The 19,969-nt window shown below is 55.3% G+C and overlaps 1 protein-coding gene across 1 annotated transcript in view; it reads right to left on the bottom strand.

The window, feature by feature from the left end:
* ERICH1 (glutamate rich 1) overlaps window positions 1-19,969 on the bottom strand; it is a 43,923-nt gene that overhangs the window by 17,531 nt on the left and 6,423 nt on the right. The window contains exons 3-4 of the mRNA XM_029933342.1: window positions 11,991-12,137; window positions 3,775-3,927 (exon numbers count right to left, since the gene is read on the bottom strand). Of these exons, the coding sequence (XP_029789202.1) occupies window positions 3,775-3,927; window positions 11,991-12,137 (300 nt within the window). The remainder of the gene's footprint in view (window positions 1-3,774; window positions 3,928-11,990; window positions 12,138-19,969) is intronic.

Raw genomic sequence — 19,969 nt, 5'->3', positions numbered from 1 at the left:
TTGTAATGTATCTTGAAATCTGGGACCGGGTCCCTCCAGCTTTGTTCTTCTTTCTCAGCATCACTCTGGCTCCTCAGGGTATTTTGTGTTGCATACGGATTTTAGGATTGTTTGTTCTGTTCTTTGAAAAATGCCACCTGCCAACACACGGGAGGGCTGGATGCCTGGCTCACAGTGAGGCACAGGGACCGTGCAGTTAGCTCCTGCTTCCAAAAGCCACGGGGCCGGTATTTCCTTCAGTGCTTGCTGCTAAATAATCACGCTATCAGGGTAATAATCATAAGACTTAGTTTAACAACTTTGCAGATTCATCTGAGCAAAACCACGTCCATATGGTTGAAACCACTGGTGACTATGAACTCGGAGAGCAGACTTCCCTCACGTGCTGTTTCTGTAAGTAATAACCACCCTCGCCTCCCAATGTTGACTGAAGACTCAAGTCTGGGCACGGGCGTCTTGAGGAACAAAAGCTGGCTGTGCTTACCTGGGCACAATTTTGCCGTAAACCCACCTCAACCGGCGTACAGGGCTGGGTCATTGCCGCCGAGAGGCAGGCGAGGGGAGGGAGTCCAGAGAGAGAAGGGTCACACACTCAGGATGTCGTGCAGCAGACCAGGGCCCTTTCCCCCGAGACTCCGGCTGTCTGGCAGGGAAAGTGTCCTCAGTGTTGGGACGTGACACAGACCACCACGAATGGGACAGTGGGCTGCCCCACGGGTACGGGACACGGTGGGACACGGTGAGACATGGTGGGACACGGTGGGACACGGTGGGACATGGTGGGACACGGTGAGACATGGTGGGACATGGTGGGACACGGTGAGACATGGTGGGACACGGTGAGACACGGTGAGACATGGTGGGACACGGTGGGACACGGTGGGACATGGTGGGACACAATGAGACATGGTGGGACACGGTGAGACACGGTGGGACACGGTGGGACACGGTGAGACATGGTGGGACACGGCAGGCTGCTCCACAGGTAACATGACACATTTACCAGCTTCTTGAGAACAACGCAAAAACTGTGTGAGCAAGAAGGGAAGTGCTGGGGCGTCTAGGGCAGCGAGGAGCACAGGGAGCACGGATTTCATTTGATACAAAGTTGTACACGGTGCTGACACCGCACAAGGTCCTGACGCTGTACAAGGTGCCGAAGTGACTCACACGCAAGTGGGGGGTCATACAGGCCAACGGTTCCCATTAGGCTGATCACACTACTTCCTCTCCCGACAGCGCCCACCCACCCTCCTAACCAACATTAAGCCTAAAAGAATTCGAAGTCTGTATCTGTCATCCTCGGACACGACCAACAGAACAGAAAAAGGCTGCACAGAGAGCGAGCAGTCCATACCTGGGTCGACGCGAGCACACCCTTGGCTCCACAGCAAACACGCGTGTGCCCGGAACAGCCCTGGTGACAACGGTTCACAAGCCCCGGGTGCGGATTTACACCAGGGCCAAAGGACACCTGCAATGGAGCCAGAGATGGGCTCCCCGGGGTGGTGTGTGTGGGGTGACCTGGGTGGGGGCTCCCTCCCTGCTCCCCAGGCGGCCTGAGGACTCCGGCTCTGATACCACACCAAGATGTGCTATGGCTCCCCCGTGCTCTGGGCCGAAGCTCTGTCCTGCAGGAGTGCCTGGTGAAGGTACCTGATGAGTGTACCCGGTGAGGGTGCCCAGTGACTGTGCCCGGTGAGTGTGCCCAGTGAGTGTGCCTGGAACGTGCAGGCAGCAGAGCCCAGCAGCCGAACGTGGGCGCCAAGGCAAGACAGAGTCGCCCCTTCTCTCCTCAGGTCTTCTCGAAGTTACTATCTAACTGACTTACTGGTCCTGGGTGTTCACAGTGGAAGTCAATGGTCTCAAGTGGTTCTTTGAAAACCGTAATGATTTGGTTCTTCTTTTTCCAATCTCAGTTCTCATGTCCTCTTTGCTTAAAATCACAAATGAAAAGATCCAGGGCTCCTCCCAGCTTCCAGGTTTGCACACGTCCGCCTGGCAGCGTGGGCCCCAGGCGCGGCGAGACCCCTGCTCACACGCCCATCTCGCGGCCCTTCATTTCAGAGACTGCCGGCAGGAGGCCTGGGGGCGCGGTGGTCCCTGATACCTTCTCCAACCTTCCCGCCTGGAATGCCCTGCGGTGGCCACTTCCTGGGCTGACGATGAATGGGGAGAAAACGTTTGATAGACAGAAATTAAACAAAGTGGAAGGAAACATTTAGACATCAGTTACAAGCGTTCAAAAGTGAAGGATGCAGACTTCCCGGCCTGGATCTATTCAAAGCTCTTCTGGAGAAGTGGCGGCAGGAACTGAACTCACGGGGCCTCTTAAAGCCAAGCCGCGGTCCCTGTGGGCGTGACCGGAGCCGGAGGGGAGCCACAGACCCGAGTGGCAGCCAGTCGGCCGCGTGGCGTCAGGGCCCAAGTCAGTGGAAGCCCAGACGGAAGGTGAGGGCGAGCAGCATGGACAGAGCCACGTGGACGGGACTGATCTCGGCGACGGGCCCGTCTGCTCTCTCCTAGGTGGGCAATGGGCCGGGCGCCCCTTGCAAGTCCCAACCCCACATCGTCACCCCCTTTCCGGGAAAGGAAGACCCAGGGAAGGTCCTCTGCGCCCTGGCCATGCCCACAACAGCTAACAGAGGAAGAGACAAACTGAACAGATTTTGCCTAACAAACACCCCACAGAGAAGTGGCCGTCATCATGCCGCAGTCAACGCTACACACCTTGCTATGCAACGGCCAGGTCCCCACGGAGCTCCGGGGAATGAATCCGGGTCCCGGTCCCCCGGCCCCCCTCCTCTGCTCTCACAGCGCCCGGCTGTCAGGGTGGCACCACAGGCTGGCCGCCTTCCTGTCGGGCATCTGTCCACCTCGAACAAACACCCTCCACCTCCCAGGGAGGCGTCACTCCCGCTCGGAGCTGCCCGCTCACAGGAGACTCGAGCCTCCGGCACTGGGGTCCCTGGCACGGCCCACGCTGCTCTCCGCGGCAGGGCTGACCGGGGGCAGCTGCGGGCGAACGGAAACAGCGCACAGCGGCGTGGGGGTGGGTCCGGCCCGGTTTTTACTGATTAGACGGAGCACGCGGTGAAGTATGTTCCCCGAAGTAATTCATCTTCATAAGAACACAGTTAATCTTCCTAATGAAATCATCTCTTTATCTAATTACATTCCAAAGATGTTCAACAGGGTTTGAAAAGATGAATAGATTATTCCTCACCTATCCTAATTTTGGTTTTATGGTTTCTGATCCTTCAATTAGGGATTTGGAAAGATCAACGTACAGGGAAACCCCATTCTCTTGATCGTTATGGTGCAGAGTTTCTGAGCTGATACTTTTTGGAACTCGTCTGGGTAACACCCGCACGCCCACACTAGCCGGCGGCATGCCCTCCTGCGTTCACATGACCTCCAGCCACAAAAGCACAGGTCATTCAATTCTTCCACACAAGTGAGGCAAACTAGGTTCTTTCCTTGATTACAAAATTGATATATAACCGCAGAAATGCTGAAAAAAATGGAAAATCAAGGAAAACGTTCTACTTAAACTAAAACAAGTACCATTAATGTGTGACACATTTAACAGCAGCACCAGTGATTACGGCAACGGTCAGGCCCCAGTGAATCTCCTCCTGCCTCAAGTCTGTCCTCCTGTCACCACGAGTTCTGTGACACAAACCAGCGCCCTGGGTAGCCGTCCAGCGACCCGCTCCCCCGGCCCCGGCCCAGTAAACCTGGGTGAAGTCAGCCTGCAGAATCACATCTCACCTGAGAGGTGGCACTCGCCTCCCGCGTCAGCACTGCCTGAGCTGTCCTCGGAGGCCGGGCTGGCCGGTGGCTCCAGGGGCGCTGGGACGTACCCCTCGGGGGGCAAACTGGCCGTGTAGAGCCGCCTTCCAGGAGGGACCTTGGAGTCTCCACCTGCAGGAGACAAGGGGACTGTGAACAGGGCATGCTGTGACGCGACACTCACTGGCCTCGGCCCCTCTCCAACCACAGCCACTGGAGACAGGCCCCCAGCCCCTCACGGAGCCCAGCCGCTGCCATCAGCTCTGACCGCAGGACGCCAAGCACTTCGCCAGAGCAGCGGGACAGCCCCAGATCCAGCCGAGGACCCACGATTCCCGAACCTCTGGGTTTTTATAAGGATACGAAAGTACAATTCATGAGCAGGAAGCAAAAAAAAAGAATATTCTACAGAGCATGCCTTCCACTGTTACAACAGGAATCTCTTGACATTACGGTACACTATCTAGAACTTCTCCAAGTGTGCAAACAACCCACCACATACACTGTGCACACACACACACCTTAATGGGATCTTGCTACACACATTTATTACACATTTGTATATTATGTGTATCATATCACTCAAAAGTTAATAGAACATGACAAAATAATAAACTAAGATATATTTACACGTACATGGTCTTCTAATGGCTACATGATATTCCACACTTCTGGCAAATTACAATGGAGCATTGTCCTGGATTTCACACGCGGAGGCTGACTCTAATTCTCACGATCACAAACAGCTGCTACGACCGCCCTTGTGGCACAAGCTTGGCACACTTGACCCCGGAGGGCCTTCCCGGAGGAGGGACTGACTGCTGGCCCACAGGGCGAGGCCCCTGGCGGGCCCCTACATACCTGGTCCAGGACGGCAGCCCCGCGAGCCCTGCGTCCTCCACGCTCTCTCCAACAGCAGGTGGCGTCGGCAGCTGTTAGTTCACGCACAGACGACGCAGCACGCTGCGTCCATTCACGGGCACCACGCGCAGCCCGGACCGCTGCGTGTGGCGCCCTGCTCCCCGGAGAAGCGTAGTTACCATCTGTCAGCCCCCAGCAGTATGACAACGCCACAGACCCTGCTCCCCGTGCTGCACTGCCACCCCCGGCTCACACGCAGGCCACTGAGGTCACTGAGCGCCTCCCATGGGACACGACACCATCTCTGCCCGGGAGGGAGCCAGGGACGCGGTGCTCGTGGCCACGCAGAGAGCCACGAGGGAAACGGGCCCAGGACTCAGGGCAGCCGGTTGGAGAGAGGCCCGGGCTGGGACTCCGACTCGGGCCTGAGGGCAGCACAGACGCAGCGAGAAGGAAAACGTGGTTGGACGGGAGCTCGGATGTGCGGGCGTCCCTCGGCACCCACAGGTCCCCGCCCCTCGGCCTGTTCTCAGCGGAGATGCGCTTTCAGGAGCCGGTGCCCAATCCTGCGTTTTCTGACGGTCACAGCGGTGCGAGCCGGCTCCGGTGTCCAACCCAGCGCCTCAGCACAGAGCTGTCACCACAGCCAGGAGGTGAAACGCTCAAGCAGACACTGTCATCGTCCGAAGGAGAGACGTTTCTCACTGTGCCACCAGTAAAAGCTGGGTTCGTTCCTTTTTCCCCTCACAGCAGGCGTGGCCATTAGGTGTTCAGAGTTTGGACTTTAAGCTTCCACAGAAGTGACAAGTGTCAGCTCTGCCTTCCTGTCTCTCAGAGAATGATCGAACTTGGCTCTGACTCCCGGCCACGTGGCGTGGGTGGCCCGGAGCCCTCCCAGAGCCCCCTGCTCTCATGTCACTGCCCTCAAAGCGCTCTGTGCTCCGCCTGGTCCCCCCACCCCCAGCCGCCGGCAGCCACTCGTGTTTTCCCTGTCTGCCGGGATTTACCTTTTCCAGAAGGTCATGTAGTTGGAATCGTGCAGTTTGTAGATTTCTCACACAGCCTTCTTTTGCTTAGTGATCTGCATTCAAGGCTCTGCCGTGTCATTTCACGGCTTGAAGGCCATGGAATATTCTGTGTCTGAATGGACCTCAGTGTTGTCCGTCACCCACTGAAGGGCATCTTGGTCGCTCCCACGTTTTGGATGAAAAAGCTGCTGTAAACATCTGTTGCAGGTTTCATGTGGACAATAGTCGAGTCATTTTAATGGAGTTTTGAGGGTAGATGAGGGTTACATCATTTTCTGCCCGATCTTTGCCATCTTGGTATCGCGGGCCCCTTCTGTACCTCCGACAGGGTTCTTTTACTATTTCTGGAAGTCTCGGGGCCACCAATACCTGTGCCCATGCAACCTAGGGAGGCTTTCCTCCTAAGAGGTAAGGGAAGTACCTCAGCCAAGCAAACAGAATTTCCTTTGGGAAGGGGTCAGATTCAGGATGTGCTGACGGTTGGTACCTACATGGAGCAGAGAAGGGTGATGAGCTCTGGGCTTTGATGTTTACAGGGACTGGGCGGGATGGGGTGGCCTCTGCCGCAGACACAATGCTGTATGAGCATATGAGAGAGAGAGAGTCCCAAGCAGGGTCCACGCCCAGCACGGAGCCCAACACGGTGCTTGATCTCACGACCCTGGGATCATGACCTGAGCTGAAATCACGAGTCGGAAGCTCAACTGACTGAGCCACCCAGGGGTTCCAAGGAAGACTTAAAAAAACTTTTTTTAATGTTTATTTATTTTTGAGAGAGAGAGACAGAGTGTGGGAGAGGGGCAGAGAGAGAGGGAGACGCAGAAGCAGGCTCCAGGCTCCAGGCTCTGAGCTGTCAGCACAGAGCCCAATGCGGGGCTCAAACTCGCGAACTGCAAGATCATGACCTGAGCCAAAGTTGGATGCTTAACCGGCTGAGCCACCCGGGCGCCCCAGGGAAGACTTCGTAAGCCAGACACAAACAGCACTACCCACAGCTTCACGACTGAGAAACCACATTCTATGAACTTCTAAACAATAGAACACATTGTCAGTTTTAAAAATTAAGAGAATCAACGGAGAGAAGATATATAGATGGCCAAGAATTGGGATTTGGAATCCGAAAAGAACAGAAACCAGAACAACCAAAAACAACCCAAGAGGAAAGTGGGCAGACAGGATGCGGTGCGCGCACCTGCACGGCACTGAGCCATTCAGCCTCGTGGACAGTCAGTAAAATGACTCTGCACAACATGCGTGTGAGCCGCTGGGGACCACCGGTACGGAGGCTCATTTTGCTACACGCAGTGCATACCGTACACATATTTTCTCTTCCTTATAATTTTCTTAGTGACGTTTCCTTTTCTCCAGCTGACTCCGTAGTAAGAAGACAGCACATAATACGTATACAAACGCGTTAGTTGACTGTGTTTTCGGTAAGGCTCTGGTCAACAGGAGGCCATCAGGAGGTACGTTTCTGGGAGTGAGAAGTTACAGGCACATTTCACGACCCGTCCTGACCCCTGGCCCGTCTGGGGTTGGCTGGGCTACTGTGGAGTAGGACCCGGGAGTCAGGGACTGGCAGGCCACCTGAGTGGGTGCACGTCTGATGGGCAAGTTGGTAAAATGTACCATAAACCTGAAGCTACTTCTCTGGGGACACGTGCTCTGACTACGCCCATGTGCAAAGAAGAGGGAGATGGAGACTCAGCCTACCTTTACTTCTAGAAAAGCCAGAAGAACTTACGTCAAGCCAACCTGATGAAACAGACCCCAGATGCTGATCCCCGAGGTACAGAACTGGCCATGAGCCTGTGGCCACACTGGCCCGGGGCAGAGTGAGCTTCAAGACCGAGGGTGGGACCGGGCCGATGGGGTCCAGGGAGGCCCAGATGCCGGCAGGCCATGGGCAGGTTGCACAGAGTGAGCCCAGGGCTCTGGGGGGACCCCCGCGTGTTCTGCTGAGCGTGATGTGGGCACCCCTGTGAGGAGCTGCCAGGCGGGGGCTGGGACTCACAGCATGGCACCGGGCAGAGGAACCTCAGGGGAGGGCCCGACAGAGCTGGGAGGGTGGCAGGGCACAGGAGAGGCGGCCCCTTCCGCCCTCTACACGGACACCACTGGCTGACAGCAGCTCAGGGGTCACGTGGACCCCGCCCTGCCCCCTGGCCCCTCCCCCAGCCAGCTGAGATGTAAGAGTGTTCCATAGCCCGTGGAGGTCAAACAAAACCCACAGCAAAGGGCATGGGCATCTGGGGCTGTGGGCCCACGTCAGGTGGCCTCATATGTGAACTTGAAGCCTTCCAAGAAATAGTCACCATTCCCCACGGGATGAAAATCACAACCCCCGAGACCGTAGAAGCCCAGAAACCGGAAGCAGAGCTGGGGAGGAAACGGCACGACTGCCGCAGACAGGAGGTGGGGGCACCTCCAGCTACAGCCACACGACAGCGGGTGACAGTGGCTGAACAGACAGCCACAGCGATGGCCATCGTGAACACACAGTGTCACACACGCCCAGGAATGACACGCATATAATAAAGCACACACACCGTGTCACCAAGCATGACACTACGTGGGAACTGGGGATTCCAAATTCTCGGAAGACGAGAGGGAAGCGTGACCGGAGGGTGCTTGAAGACTTCACCTGCACTGCGTAACCTCCAGGTGCACAGTGTCTGGGTGTGACCCACTTAAATACTGCAAGACGATGGCCACTGCGGTGGCCCGACAGCTCATCCCTCGGAGAATCACGACAGCGTCGGTTCTCAGGAGCTGTCGGGTGCGCGATACGGAATCGCTCACGGTAGTCATCACGCTGCAGGTCAGCCCCCCGAACTCATTCCCCTCCCGACCGGAGGGCGGCTCCCGCTGACCAGTGTCTCCCCGTCCCCCACCCCGGCCCCCAGCAGCCTCGGTCTGTTCTCTGTGAGTTTGGGATTTCCAGCATCCGCAGAAACGTGAGGTCATGCTGTGCTTGTCTTTCTCTGCCCGCCTGACCTCCCTGGGCGTAATGCCCTTGAGGTCTGCGAGGTGCATCTTTCCTACAACAGCGGGCTTTCCGGGAGGCGGGTGGCACGCGTGAACGGTAACACCTGGCAAAAGGGGTTCCGAGGCATCTGTCGCATCGTCAAGATTTTATAAGAAAATATTCGCATCCTAATGGAAAACTACAGTTTTTACCGAAGAGCATCGTCTATTTTCATGACCAGTCCACACATTCGTGGATGTTTCTCCACGTACCGATTTTCATGGACCCGTAAAAAGCCCTGACGCAACAGCAGGAACCTGCCTGCCCGACGCCCGGCCACCTGCTCGCCTGCCTGTCAGCACGGAGGGGCTCACCGCTCTTGCACACGTAGTCCCTGAAAACAAGTCTTAAAACTGGGCCTCCGCACGGACACGTGACAGAGCTGAGAGCCGCCACACGGAGACTCAGCCGCGCCGGGCTGCACCCGCGGCCCCTCCTTCCCGTGCGCCCCGGGGGCCCCACAACCACAGCAAGGTGACGCCACTCAAGCGAGGCTTGTGACCAGGCTCTTGGCTCCCTCAGAAGTCCTACGTCACCCTCCCGTCCTCTGCGACTCTAACTCCCCCACGGTTTTGCCCTAATATAACAATTTTATCACATCATGCTTCTCGAATACACCGTCTCCTTTAAAAAATTTCTAGGATGGTAAACATAATTTTTTCTACATTATTAGAATTAGTAGAAGGCAACTGATCAAAGTAACAATTACTGCTTTTAATCATTACCCGCTGTGGAGTAAGACGCTTCGGCCAAGACTCTCTGCTGACAGGGAAGGCGTGTGGACGCTCACATGTCACTGCCATGACACAGGCTCCTGAGGGGACGCCACCGTGGTTCTGTTCACAGCACTAACTGCTCAGAAACTCCCAACACAGAGATAGGGAGATGACAGCATGCGGCTTTCTAATATGACCAACTTCACTTGATTCATTGAATTGTTTGTAAATAATATGCCACAAATCACAAAGAAATCTATCATCAAACAGAATTATTATTTTTTATTAAAGATTTTTAAAGTTTTTTTTTTAAGTTTATTGTGAAAGAGAGAGAGAAAGAGAGCAGGGGAGGGGCAGAGAGAGAGGGAGAGAGAGAAGCCCAAGTAGGCTCGAACCCACGAACTGTGAGATCATGACCTGTGTCAAAACCAAGAGTTGACGCTTAACTGACTGAGCCCCAAAGGCGCCCCTTCACATAACTATTTTTACCAACTGGCTGATAACTCAATTCTTTCCTTCAATTTTGCCGAAAGCAAAAGAATGCCAAATACGGTGACTTAGAAAGAGATATGTTATTTGTCCTTAGAATAATTTATTTTCGGGGCACCTGGGGGGCTCAGTCAGTCAAGCGTCTGACTTCGGCTCGGGTCATGATCTTGCGGTTCACAAGTTCGAGCCCCACATCAGGCTCTATGCTGACAGCTCGGAGGCTGGAGCCTGCTTTGGATTCTGTGTCTCCCTCTCTCTCAGTTCCTCCTCTACTCGCCCTCGGTCTCTGTCTGTCTTTGTCTCTGTTTCAAGAATAAATGAAGATTAAACAATTAAAAAAAAAAGAATAATTCATTTTCTTTCTGTGAGACCAGTATTCCCAATCGTCCCTTTGGTGGGCACACTGTGGTGGTGTCTACACCTGGTAGGCCCTCCTTTTGCAAATGGGGGACCAGCAGCTGAGGAAAGTCAGCCTGCGGGACCCTGGGCCCTTGCTGGGTGCAATAGCCGGATAGTGTCATAGAAACAGTGTGGACGATGGCGTGGACAACAGTGTGGACGACGGCATGGACAGCAGTGTGGGCAATGGTGTGGACAGCAGTGCAGGCAACAGTGTGGACACTGGTGAGAACACTGGTGTGGACGATGGCATGGACAGCAGTGTGGGCAATGGCACGAACAACGGCGTGGGCAGTGCCGAGGACAACAGTGTAGACAATGGTGTGGACCCTGGTGAGGACGCTGGTGTGGACCGCAGTGTGGACAATGGCATGGAGAACAGTGTGGCCGTCCCTCTGAATGTTAAACTCAGAATCACCACCCAACGCAGCAGGGGACGCGCAGACGCACACCCAGGAGAAGTGAAAACACAAGTCACGCAGACATTTGCGTGTGGGGGTTCGCAGCAGCGTTATTCATGGTAAGCGCTGCCGTCCACCCCAAAGGCGCACGCCCTGACCAGTGAGTACACAGACCGCGCTCCCTGCACAGTGCTCAGCGGGGAGGAGGAGCGCGGTTGGACACGCACGACGTGGATGAGCTGGAAGATGCCGGGCCTCGGGAGTGCCCATCACAAAAGGCCGCGGCGCGTGACTCCTTACGTGGAATGTGCCGAGGAGACAAAATCGTGGTGGAAAGTGGGGGGCGGGAGGGAGCGGGTGCAAGAGGCCAGGCGTTTGTGTAGAGCGACGATGAAGTTCTGGAATTACCGATGTTCGCAGTTTTGTGAACATTCCAAAATCACTACCTTCTATGCTTTGAAATGGAGAAAACCGTAGGCTGTCGGTTAAGTGAACCTAACCTAACCTAACGTGTTGCTGTATGTTGTGAGGGTTTCTCGCACAAGCGCACAGAAGTGAGGCTCATTCACCGGCACTGTGAGATAATGACGCTCTCAGACGGACCTGTCCGCTGGCCCTCCTCCAGCTGCGGGCACGCACCCGTCACGCTCGACCGCGGCTGCACCCGAGCACCTGTCCCCACACCTGTCCTTGTGATTCGACGTCGGCCCTCGAGCTGTCTGGGCACACCAAGACGTGCCCGTGCTGCAGGGCGGACGGCGGGCATCCCAGGACGGGGTCCAGGTCTGCGGAGCCACAGGGGACGAAACCCCCAAGGGAAGCAAGCTGGCCGCTGCCCTGCGCTCCCCGGCTCTTGAGAGGGGTCCTCCCTGTGCCCCCGGCTGCTGCCCTGCGCTCCCTAGCTCTCTCAAGGGGTCCTCCCTGCGCCCCCCGGCTGCTGCCCCCCCCCCCCCGCTCCCAGGCTCTCGCAAGGGGTCCTCCCTGTCCCCGGCCACAGCTCTTCCCGCCGTGTCCACACCTGCACCAGGAGGATGATGCTCTCTGCCCAGCAGAGTGAACTCAAGCTGGTCTTTGATGGAGGTACCGGCCCGGGCTTCTCTCCCCACTGAGCATGCTGGAGCCCAGAGCGTGGGTATAGTGACCCTGCCCAGCCAGACGCAAGACCTGCAGAGGTCACTGCCCACGGTGGCCAGGCCAGAGCCGCCTGCTCCAGGGAAAACCTGATAACTGCCAGGAAACCGTCACTGACCCCCCCACCCCGAAAGTCCCTCACCTGTCAAGGTGGGGGCACTGCTGCCCCTGACCTCCTCAGTGGCCACCCTTTTGGCCGGTTTTGCAGAAGTTGGAGTCACTGGGGCCCTCTTTTCTTGGCCATCGGGAGCACTAGGGAACAGCCTCTTCAGCACTTTTTCCACAAATGCTACAACCAATCGACAAAAGAGAAGAAAGAATTATTCATGGCAGTTCATTTAAATTGCAAATGGTTTTATATAAAATAAAGATATAGCCTGACATGACCACCAGATAGAACAGAGAATGTGGGTGAGGACAACCTAGCGCTGTCCCCGAAGGACCCCCAGCACCATCCCCTGAGGACTTGCCAGCACTGTCCCCTCAAGGACCCGTAGTGCTGTCCCCTGGAGAATCCTCTAGCATTGTTCCCCTTGGACCCACAGAACTACCTGCCAGGGAACCCCCCCAGGACCGTCCATCAGAGGGCACCCCCAGGACCGCCCATCAGAAGACCTCCCAGGATCGTCCATCAGAGGACCCCCTCGGGACCATCCATCAGAGGGCACCCCAGTACCATCCAACAGAGGGCACCCCAGGACCGTCCATGAGAGGACCCCCCCCAAGACTGTCCATCAGAGGACACCCCAGGACCGTCCATCAGAGGGCACCCCAGGACCGTCCATCAGAGGACCCTCTCAGGACCGTCCATCAGAGGGCACCCCAGGACCATCCATCAGCGGGCACCCCCCAGTACCATCCATCAGAGGATGCCCCAGAACCATCCAAGGACCCCTCCCCAGGACCGTCCATCAGAGGACCCCCCAGGAGCATCCATCAGAGGAACCCCCAGGACCATCCATCAGAGGGCACCCCAGCACCATCCTCCAAGGGCCCCTGGCACTCTTCATCAGGGGACCCCCAGCGTGGTCCATCAGAGGACCCACTCCCCACAGGACCAGCAGCCTGGGATGTCCACAGGGGTGGACACAGGGGACAGGAGCCAGGCTGGGAAGAGAAGGTGGCAGACCTGGAGAGCGTAAGTACAAACTCAGGTGTTTACATTTGGGTTTGTAAGTAGTCTTTCTTCCCTGCAGTGTTCTTGACTCTCTTTGAATTTCTGTGTAAAGTACAGACTGTGAACCAGTTTCCGAATTTGGGGTTCAGGTCCTGGGTGCGAATTTGGGGCCCAGACACCCAGCAGAGCTCGAGGCGAGGAGTGCAGCCGGGCAGACAGAGCAGGGCCCAGGTGCCGGCAGGGTAGGACGGTCCCCACACCCGCACCTGTGCCCGCTGCGGTGAGGGAGACAGGCCTGGTTCCAGCAAGTACGGGAGGCTCCCCGGCTGTTTATTCTAGATGACATTCTGCTCTAACTGGGGAGAACGCTGTCATAATGAATGAACATTTCTGTACAGATATAATGTGGATAAGGAACGGGCTTGAATCTCAAAACGACGTCCTGGAAGAGGTGAGGGAAAGCGTAATAGAGTGAGTTTGTTTTCACCTTGGTAAACGTAGAAACAGCTGCTCTGGGGTGGCCAGCGGTCAGAGGCAGAGTCAGCGTGCTGGGGGCAGGCAGGCTGGGGCTTTCAGATTCGCTGAGGGAGGTGCACATCCCACCACCGCTGGACGCGTGGGGACCGGGAACTGGGTGGCCCTCAGCGGGGACAGGACCCTGAAGTCACTGACCCCCCCATCTCATCACATGCTTAGGCAGTATCCCTACTAGAAATGACTCCCACTGACCTGATTGAGTTGTAAAAAACCATAATTAGGGTTTAAAAATCCCAAAGGGCCCCCTCCATCCTGATGGCTCCTCAGATAATCCATCAAAGCCTGGCCGGCACCGGGAGCCTGTGAGCCTGGTGGCCCCCAGGGAGGAAGGAAGACCGTCCGTGCTAGTGACATTACCATGTAAGACCACAGGTCCCAGCAGTAAAAGATTCCCTGTGCACTTCTGTTGAATGTTCTACAAAATCTTTGCTGGCATAGGACCCGGCACAAAGTGTGTTTCCAGTACAATCTGCAGAGGGGAAATGTTCCCAAAGCCTTCTGCGGCACGAGTTCACAGGCAGGGTGCCTCGGAGCAGCCCCCAAACTCAATTTGGGGAGAAACAGCCTGTTTTGCACGTTAAAAAAAAAAAAGAGTTCCATGGTATTCAATGATACATTGAAAGGAAGGTTCTAAAGTTCCAGTTAGAAATTCCGTCGCCGTGTGTGACTCCTCAAATGGCAGAGAGGAGTGTTCCGTTCTACCCCTGCTTGGTGGGGCCCCACACTACGTGAGCTGAGTCCCAGCACTGCCCATCACAAGATGGGCAGAAATGCCCCTGGTGGCAGCACTCATAGGCGTGGCTGCGTGACCGACGTGGCTGCACCGACCACGGTGGCCCTCCCACCTCCCCCGAGTGCGGCTCTCTGAGGCACCTGTCCTCACACACTTCCCACCAGCCCGGAAAGGGCGAACCTCGAGTCCCAGACCCATTTCTGACAGCAGACACAGCCCTGCTGGTATCTCACAGACGCAGCACCTGCCATTTCCATGACGCAGACTGACCTTGCCCTTCCCACCCCACACCGCGAGCACAGCCTCGTCGCGAGCAAGCGGCCGGTGTCAGAAGCAGGCCCGGGCGCGCCGCACCTCGTCCGTCTAGGATGCCGGCGGCTGCAAACCTGGGGTGCACATCAGTGACCTGAGCTGCTGCGAACAAGCCTCCAGGTGCCCTCAGATCGCAGGAAAAGAGCCGTGGGCTCAAGGCTTGACGACAAATGTAAACAGAAACAGAACTTAAATACAAAAGTTCACACTAGAGGTTCAAGTGCCCTGTGACGGTGTGGAGGGTGGAGGGAGGGAGAACAGGCAGGTTCAGATGTGCTGATTCGTAAAGGTCGAGGTCTGTTCAGTTTTCATCCTAATGAACGGGAGATGGATTTCTCCCAACTCTGCCTTTAAAACAGCGCAGTGGTCCAACAGCCGGAACAGAAAGAAAACCTTTCAGCGCCCTGAGCTAAGCTGGGTTAAGAATCCTGTAATCTCAAGCGGTGAACGGAACTGCTATCCTACACCAGCAGAGGCTAAAACCCGTAAGCAGAAACATCCCTCCCCACGGGGCCGCGTGCCTCTCTGGACAGGCCGGCGTCCGGCTGCTAGGCCAGGGCTCGCGGCTCTCCAGAAGCGTTCCCGCCCCGCCCCTGGGCTTGGCCCTCGATTCTTGACAGTCATGGGGCTCGAGCAGGACACCAGACACTGGCGCGCGCTGGCTTTCTGTCCTGTCATCCGTGGTCCACGAGCTACTTACAGAGTGGACCGTCAACAGGCACAAGAACAGATGATCTAAGAGATGTCATGATGGGTGCCGCAACGTCGGGGGGAGGTTTGTCGTCGGTGAGAATTTTAATAAATCTGAACCCAATCTGACCCTCCAGGTATCTCAGAAGGAAGTGATTTTGCTAATAAATGCACATCTAATGCTTTCAATGGCCACAGTTTAAAGCATAACGTCTTTGTAAAAATACCACTTTAATTTAAAGACATCAGCCTTAAAGACCTATGTCTAACAACCAGAATAACAATTACTTTCTGGCAACCAACACTGCTGGAGGATTCAGCCCCGCGCCTCACTCTACCCCAGTCGGGAGACTACCCGGTAAAGTCGGGAATGACACTCTGGGGGCGCCGCTGTCCCCGCACACCCGCCCCTCGTGTGCAGCAGTACTGCATTTCTAGGGACAGCGTGGCCACAGGGCACGGAAGCAGTCGCATGGAGTCTCCTACCGCTAAGACTCGGAAGTTTAAACAGAAATCGCCGGCTATTTTAGGCCCAACAACACGTTGTACGGCCGCTCAGACTCCCCCTGCTCCTCAGAGCTTACAGAGTTGTGAATGAAACATGTACCCCACGAGCCGCTGATGGCTTCCTGCAAATACGGGCTTAATTCTGTAGCCAAAGCATGTTTTCCAACTGGCCAAATCTACCGAGTGAGTCACGGAAAAAGCAGAATGTGAAGGAAAGTACAGTAAAACCTTGGGTCCGAGTAACTTGTTCTGCGAGCGTTCTGCAAGATGAGTCGACGTTTCTAATACATCTTAACTTGATCAACCAGTGAGGTCTTGCAGCACCAGTCATACGAGACGACGAACATCACATGATGGTTCTCTCTCTCTCTCTCTCTCTCTCTCTCTCTCTCTCTCTCTCTCGCGAGGCGGGACTGTGGGTGATCGTCAAGGCAATGTCACATTTCCACGAAATCCTCCACAGGAGGCAAAAGCAAGTGTCACTGGAGAGGTTCCTTATTAAAGCTGCATGAAAAAGGTTCCATTGAGCCGACAGACAGCGGCGACTCCATCGGTGATGGAGAAAGTCGCCCGCAGAGCGGCCCTCCTCCCTCCGGGCCCCTCACCCCAGCCACCCAGGCTTTCGAATTGAAGTGCAGGTTAGTTTTGCTTCAGATTTTGTATTTTCTTTATTAATTGGCATTATATACCAGTATTGTAATCATTTTTATATGAATACTTTTGGGTTTTGGAACGAACCATCTGATTTTCCATTATTTCTTCGGGGAAATTCATTTTGATACAGAAGTGCTTCGGATTACAAGCATGTTTCCAGAAGGACGCCTGCTCGCAAACCAAGGTTTCCGGTACCGTTGTGTTTCCAGGATGCTGGCACACAGCAAAGCATCATTTTAAAAAAGTCTCTGTCATTTCTGGTTTGTTGAAATGCATCTTTTGACCTAGTGTGTGTGTACTCACTACAAAAGTTAACTCTTCTTCAATGCAAAGACTGGTTTTAAATCTCACACTTGGGTATAAATGGGAAGAGTATATTCCATTTTTAACAAAGGTGTTAATGGCAGCATTTCAAGGAACTGCTTTCCCACTTGCCATGGTGTTGGAGCAGAAGCCCGAGAATGCCATGCATGCGGTGCGCGGCCAGCTTCTGGAGGGCCAGCCGGCGAGCCCCCCAGCTGAGCCCCCCTCCCCCGCAGGTCAGCCCCCCAGGTGAACTCCCTCTGGTGAGCCCCCCAGGTGAGTCCCAGCAGGTGAGCTCGCGCAGGTGAGTCCCCCCCGCAGGTCAGCCCCCCAGGTGAACTCCTCCAGGTGAGTCCTCCCAGGTGAGCCCCAGCAGGTGAGCCCCCACAGGTGAACTCCCCCTGGTGAGCCCCCCTCAGGTGAGTCCCTTCCCCCTGGCAGGTGAGCTCCCACAGGACTGCTGGCCACACTCTGCAGCACTTCCTAGCAGGGCAGTGTCACGATGGGGGAAAATGGCTCTGTGTTCCATTTGAAAAAGCTCTTAGTAAGAAAGAAAAGGAAATAGGAACATTTTCTTCTAGAATATTCCATTCTGAAAAAAAGCAAAAGAATTAAAAACAGGTGGCACAAAAAAAAAGCACCCCATGTCTTTTGAGACCACTGAGGAAGTTACCCCTCATCAGTATCAGGAATGTTATTCTTTCTCTTTAAAAAGTTCACCTTGACCATGAAGGAATACATACTTGTGTACACAGTCTGCTTTATTTAAAATGGGGGTGTGACTGTGTATTTAGTCCTCCTAAGTAGATGTCGTGCGTCTGGGCAGCTCTCTGGGGCGGAGGAGATTAGAAGTGTTTACTCGTCTGTGATTCTGCAGCCCAGTGTTCTCAGCCCTGCACAGCACGGTCTCCGGGAAAAGCGGGACTCTGAGGGGACAAAACGTGCGGGGCTAGTCTGGGGCCATGAGGAAGGGAATTAGTTGAGAAGCAGCACTTTACAGAGTGGACATTGCCGGGAAGGAGGAAGGTCAACGGGACCACACGCTCACTGGAAGGGACCCCAAATGTCAACGTGTGACTTTAAAATGTTTGATAGGAAAACAGACTAGGTTTACGACTCACTTCTAGAGTTTCCAGTGAACACACTTACGTGTGGAAAAGTGACTCTGGAACTTGACGTTGCCAGGCTTTCTGAGATCATATTCAAGAAACACTGCTACTGAAAACGGAAGATCAGTGACCGTGGCCGAGGGACCGCGCCCCATCCTCACCGCGGCCTCACGCCCTGGAGGAAACTTGGCAGGACAGGCCAGCGACAGCCCTGCAGGCTCCCATCACGGCTCCAGTGAGAACCGAGAAATCCCCACCTCAGCCAAGGCCGGGTCGCCCCTTCTCCACCCTGACTTCTGGGTATCTTGTTTTAACAGACACTTTAAATTTAAAATTTTCAGGGTTATTGTATTTCTTGGGATTTGATATTCTGAATTTTATCTTTGCGGTAAAGACTGCGTTCAAATGCCTGCTGAGTGCCTGCCAGCCCAGCTCTAGCTTTCCCAACAATATTCAATGTTGTATTTTTCCATTTTATCCCAAGAACGAAGCAAGGTATTTAACCACTGTCTATAATCAAGGAATAAAGGAATAAATTGATAATAGCACTATATCACTTCACAAGAAAGAGAAGTTTAGTATAATATGTTAATTTAATAAATGATAGTTTCTTAATGAGTTCCACAATAGAATCATAAATGGAAGAATGATTAGCTAAGACTCACGCAAGTGTTGACAAGCTTTCTGAAATACTCATTAAAAGGGAAACAGTTCTCCAAACCAGAGATGGCACTCAGACGGGGCGTAATTAGAATGCACCCCAGGACTGATGGGGTGTGCTCTCCCCATCTGAGGATCGACGTACACTGAATACTCGTTTCCTCCCAGACTTTCACATTAAAAAACAGTCCAAACTTTGTCCCCAAATATCCCCTACAGGGTGGCAACATCACTGACTGCATCGGCCACCAGGAGATAGCAGGCACAGCAGAGCCCTGCCCTGAGTGGGACCCTGACGGACACGCCACGGACCAGCGCGCAGCCCAGCAAGGCTCACAGGCCCTTCGGAAACCTGCTTTACCATCCTGGGTGCCCAGGATGGCCGTCCCGTGTACTCCGGTACTTTCATCGTTCCCAGCTTCGTGAAGAGAGGCTCTTCATCCCCAGACCTCGAATTCCACCCGAAGTGTACAAGGCAAGACTGGCCGCGGGCGCTGGCGTGAGGAGGGAGGTTAACGGCTTCTTCCTTTGCACGAATGCACACTGGGGAGTGCCCACTACTTCCTCTGCTCAATGTCACCCCACGGGTGTCCCTAAAGCCACCTCCACTTGGGGACCAGGCCTCCTCCAGGCGCCGCCTCCTCTCCAGCCCCCGAGCGAAGCACCTTAGGCCTCACACCAAACAACGCCTTCCCTCGCTGGCTGCCTGTGCGTTCTGTGTCCCTGTCAGCCGGGCTGTGACCGCGGACTGCACATTCCACACGTGCCACCCGACAGCCCTCATGGCAAGGCCAACGTCACCGCGGGCTGCATGCATTTCACCTTCAGCTTACAGCTGCTCCTTGAACGATCGGGGTTTGGGCACAGACCTTTGTGCGGTTGAAATTCCCCGGTCAGTGGAACTTGTGACCAGAGGCCTGGCCGATACCAGTCGATGAGCACTTATCTCTCACGACACGTGCAGTCCATGTGCACTCTCAACCCAGACAGAAAGAACGCCACCAGGAAAGTCACTCGGAAGGGGAAGCGCACTCCCAGTGCAGCACCAGCTGGAAACATCCACGTACGAGTGGGCCCACGCAGTTCTCACCCGCACTGTTCCAGGACGGGCTGAGTGACGATGTTCTGACATCCAAACACCTTCCTGCCTGGGAAGACCACCTCTCCCAGAGCAGCCACTCATCAGAGAGAGCAAAGCAGGACACTCACTTCCATGTGCAAACGGGTCCATCCAGAGCCGTGACTCCCCCGTCGGTCCCTGCACCTGGAGCGGCACCCCTCCCCCCGCCTCCCCCATCGGTCCCTGCACCTGGAGCAGGACCCTCCCCCCTGCCTCCCCCGTCTGTCCCTGCACCTGGAGCAGGACCTGCCCCTGCCTCCCCTGTCTGTCCCTGCACCTGGAGCAGGACCTGCCCCTGCCTCCCCAATCTGTCCCTGCACCTGGAGCAGCACCCCTCCCCCCTGCCTCCCCCATCGGTCCCTGCACCTGGAGCAGCACC

This window comes from Suricata suricatta, chromosome 1 (genome assembly GCF_006229205.1).
Source record: "Suricata suricatta isolate VVHF042 chromosome 1, meerkat_22Aug2017_6uvM2_HiC, whole genome shotgun sequence".
Lineage (NCBI taxonomy): Eukaryota > Metazoa > Chordata > Mammalia > Carnivora > Herpestidae > Suricata > Suricata suricatta.
This window is presented reverse-complemented; position numbering and strand designations above follow the sequence as displayed.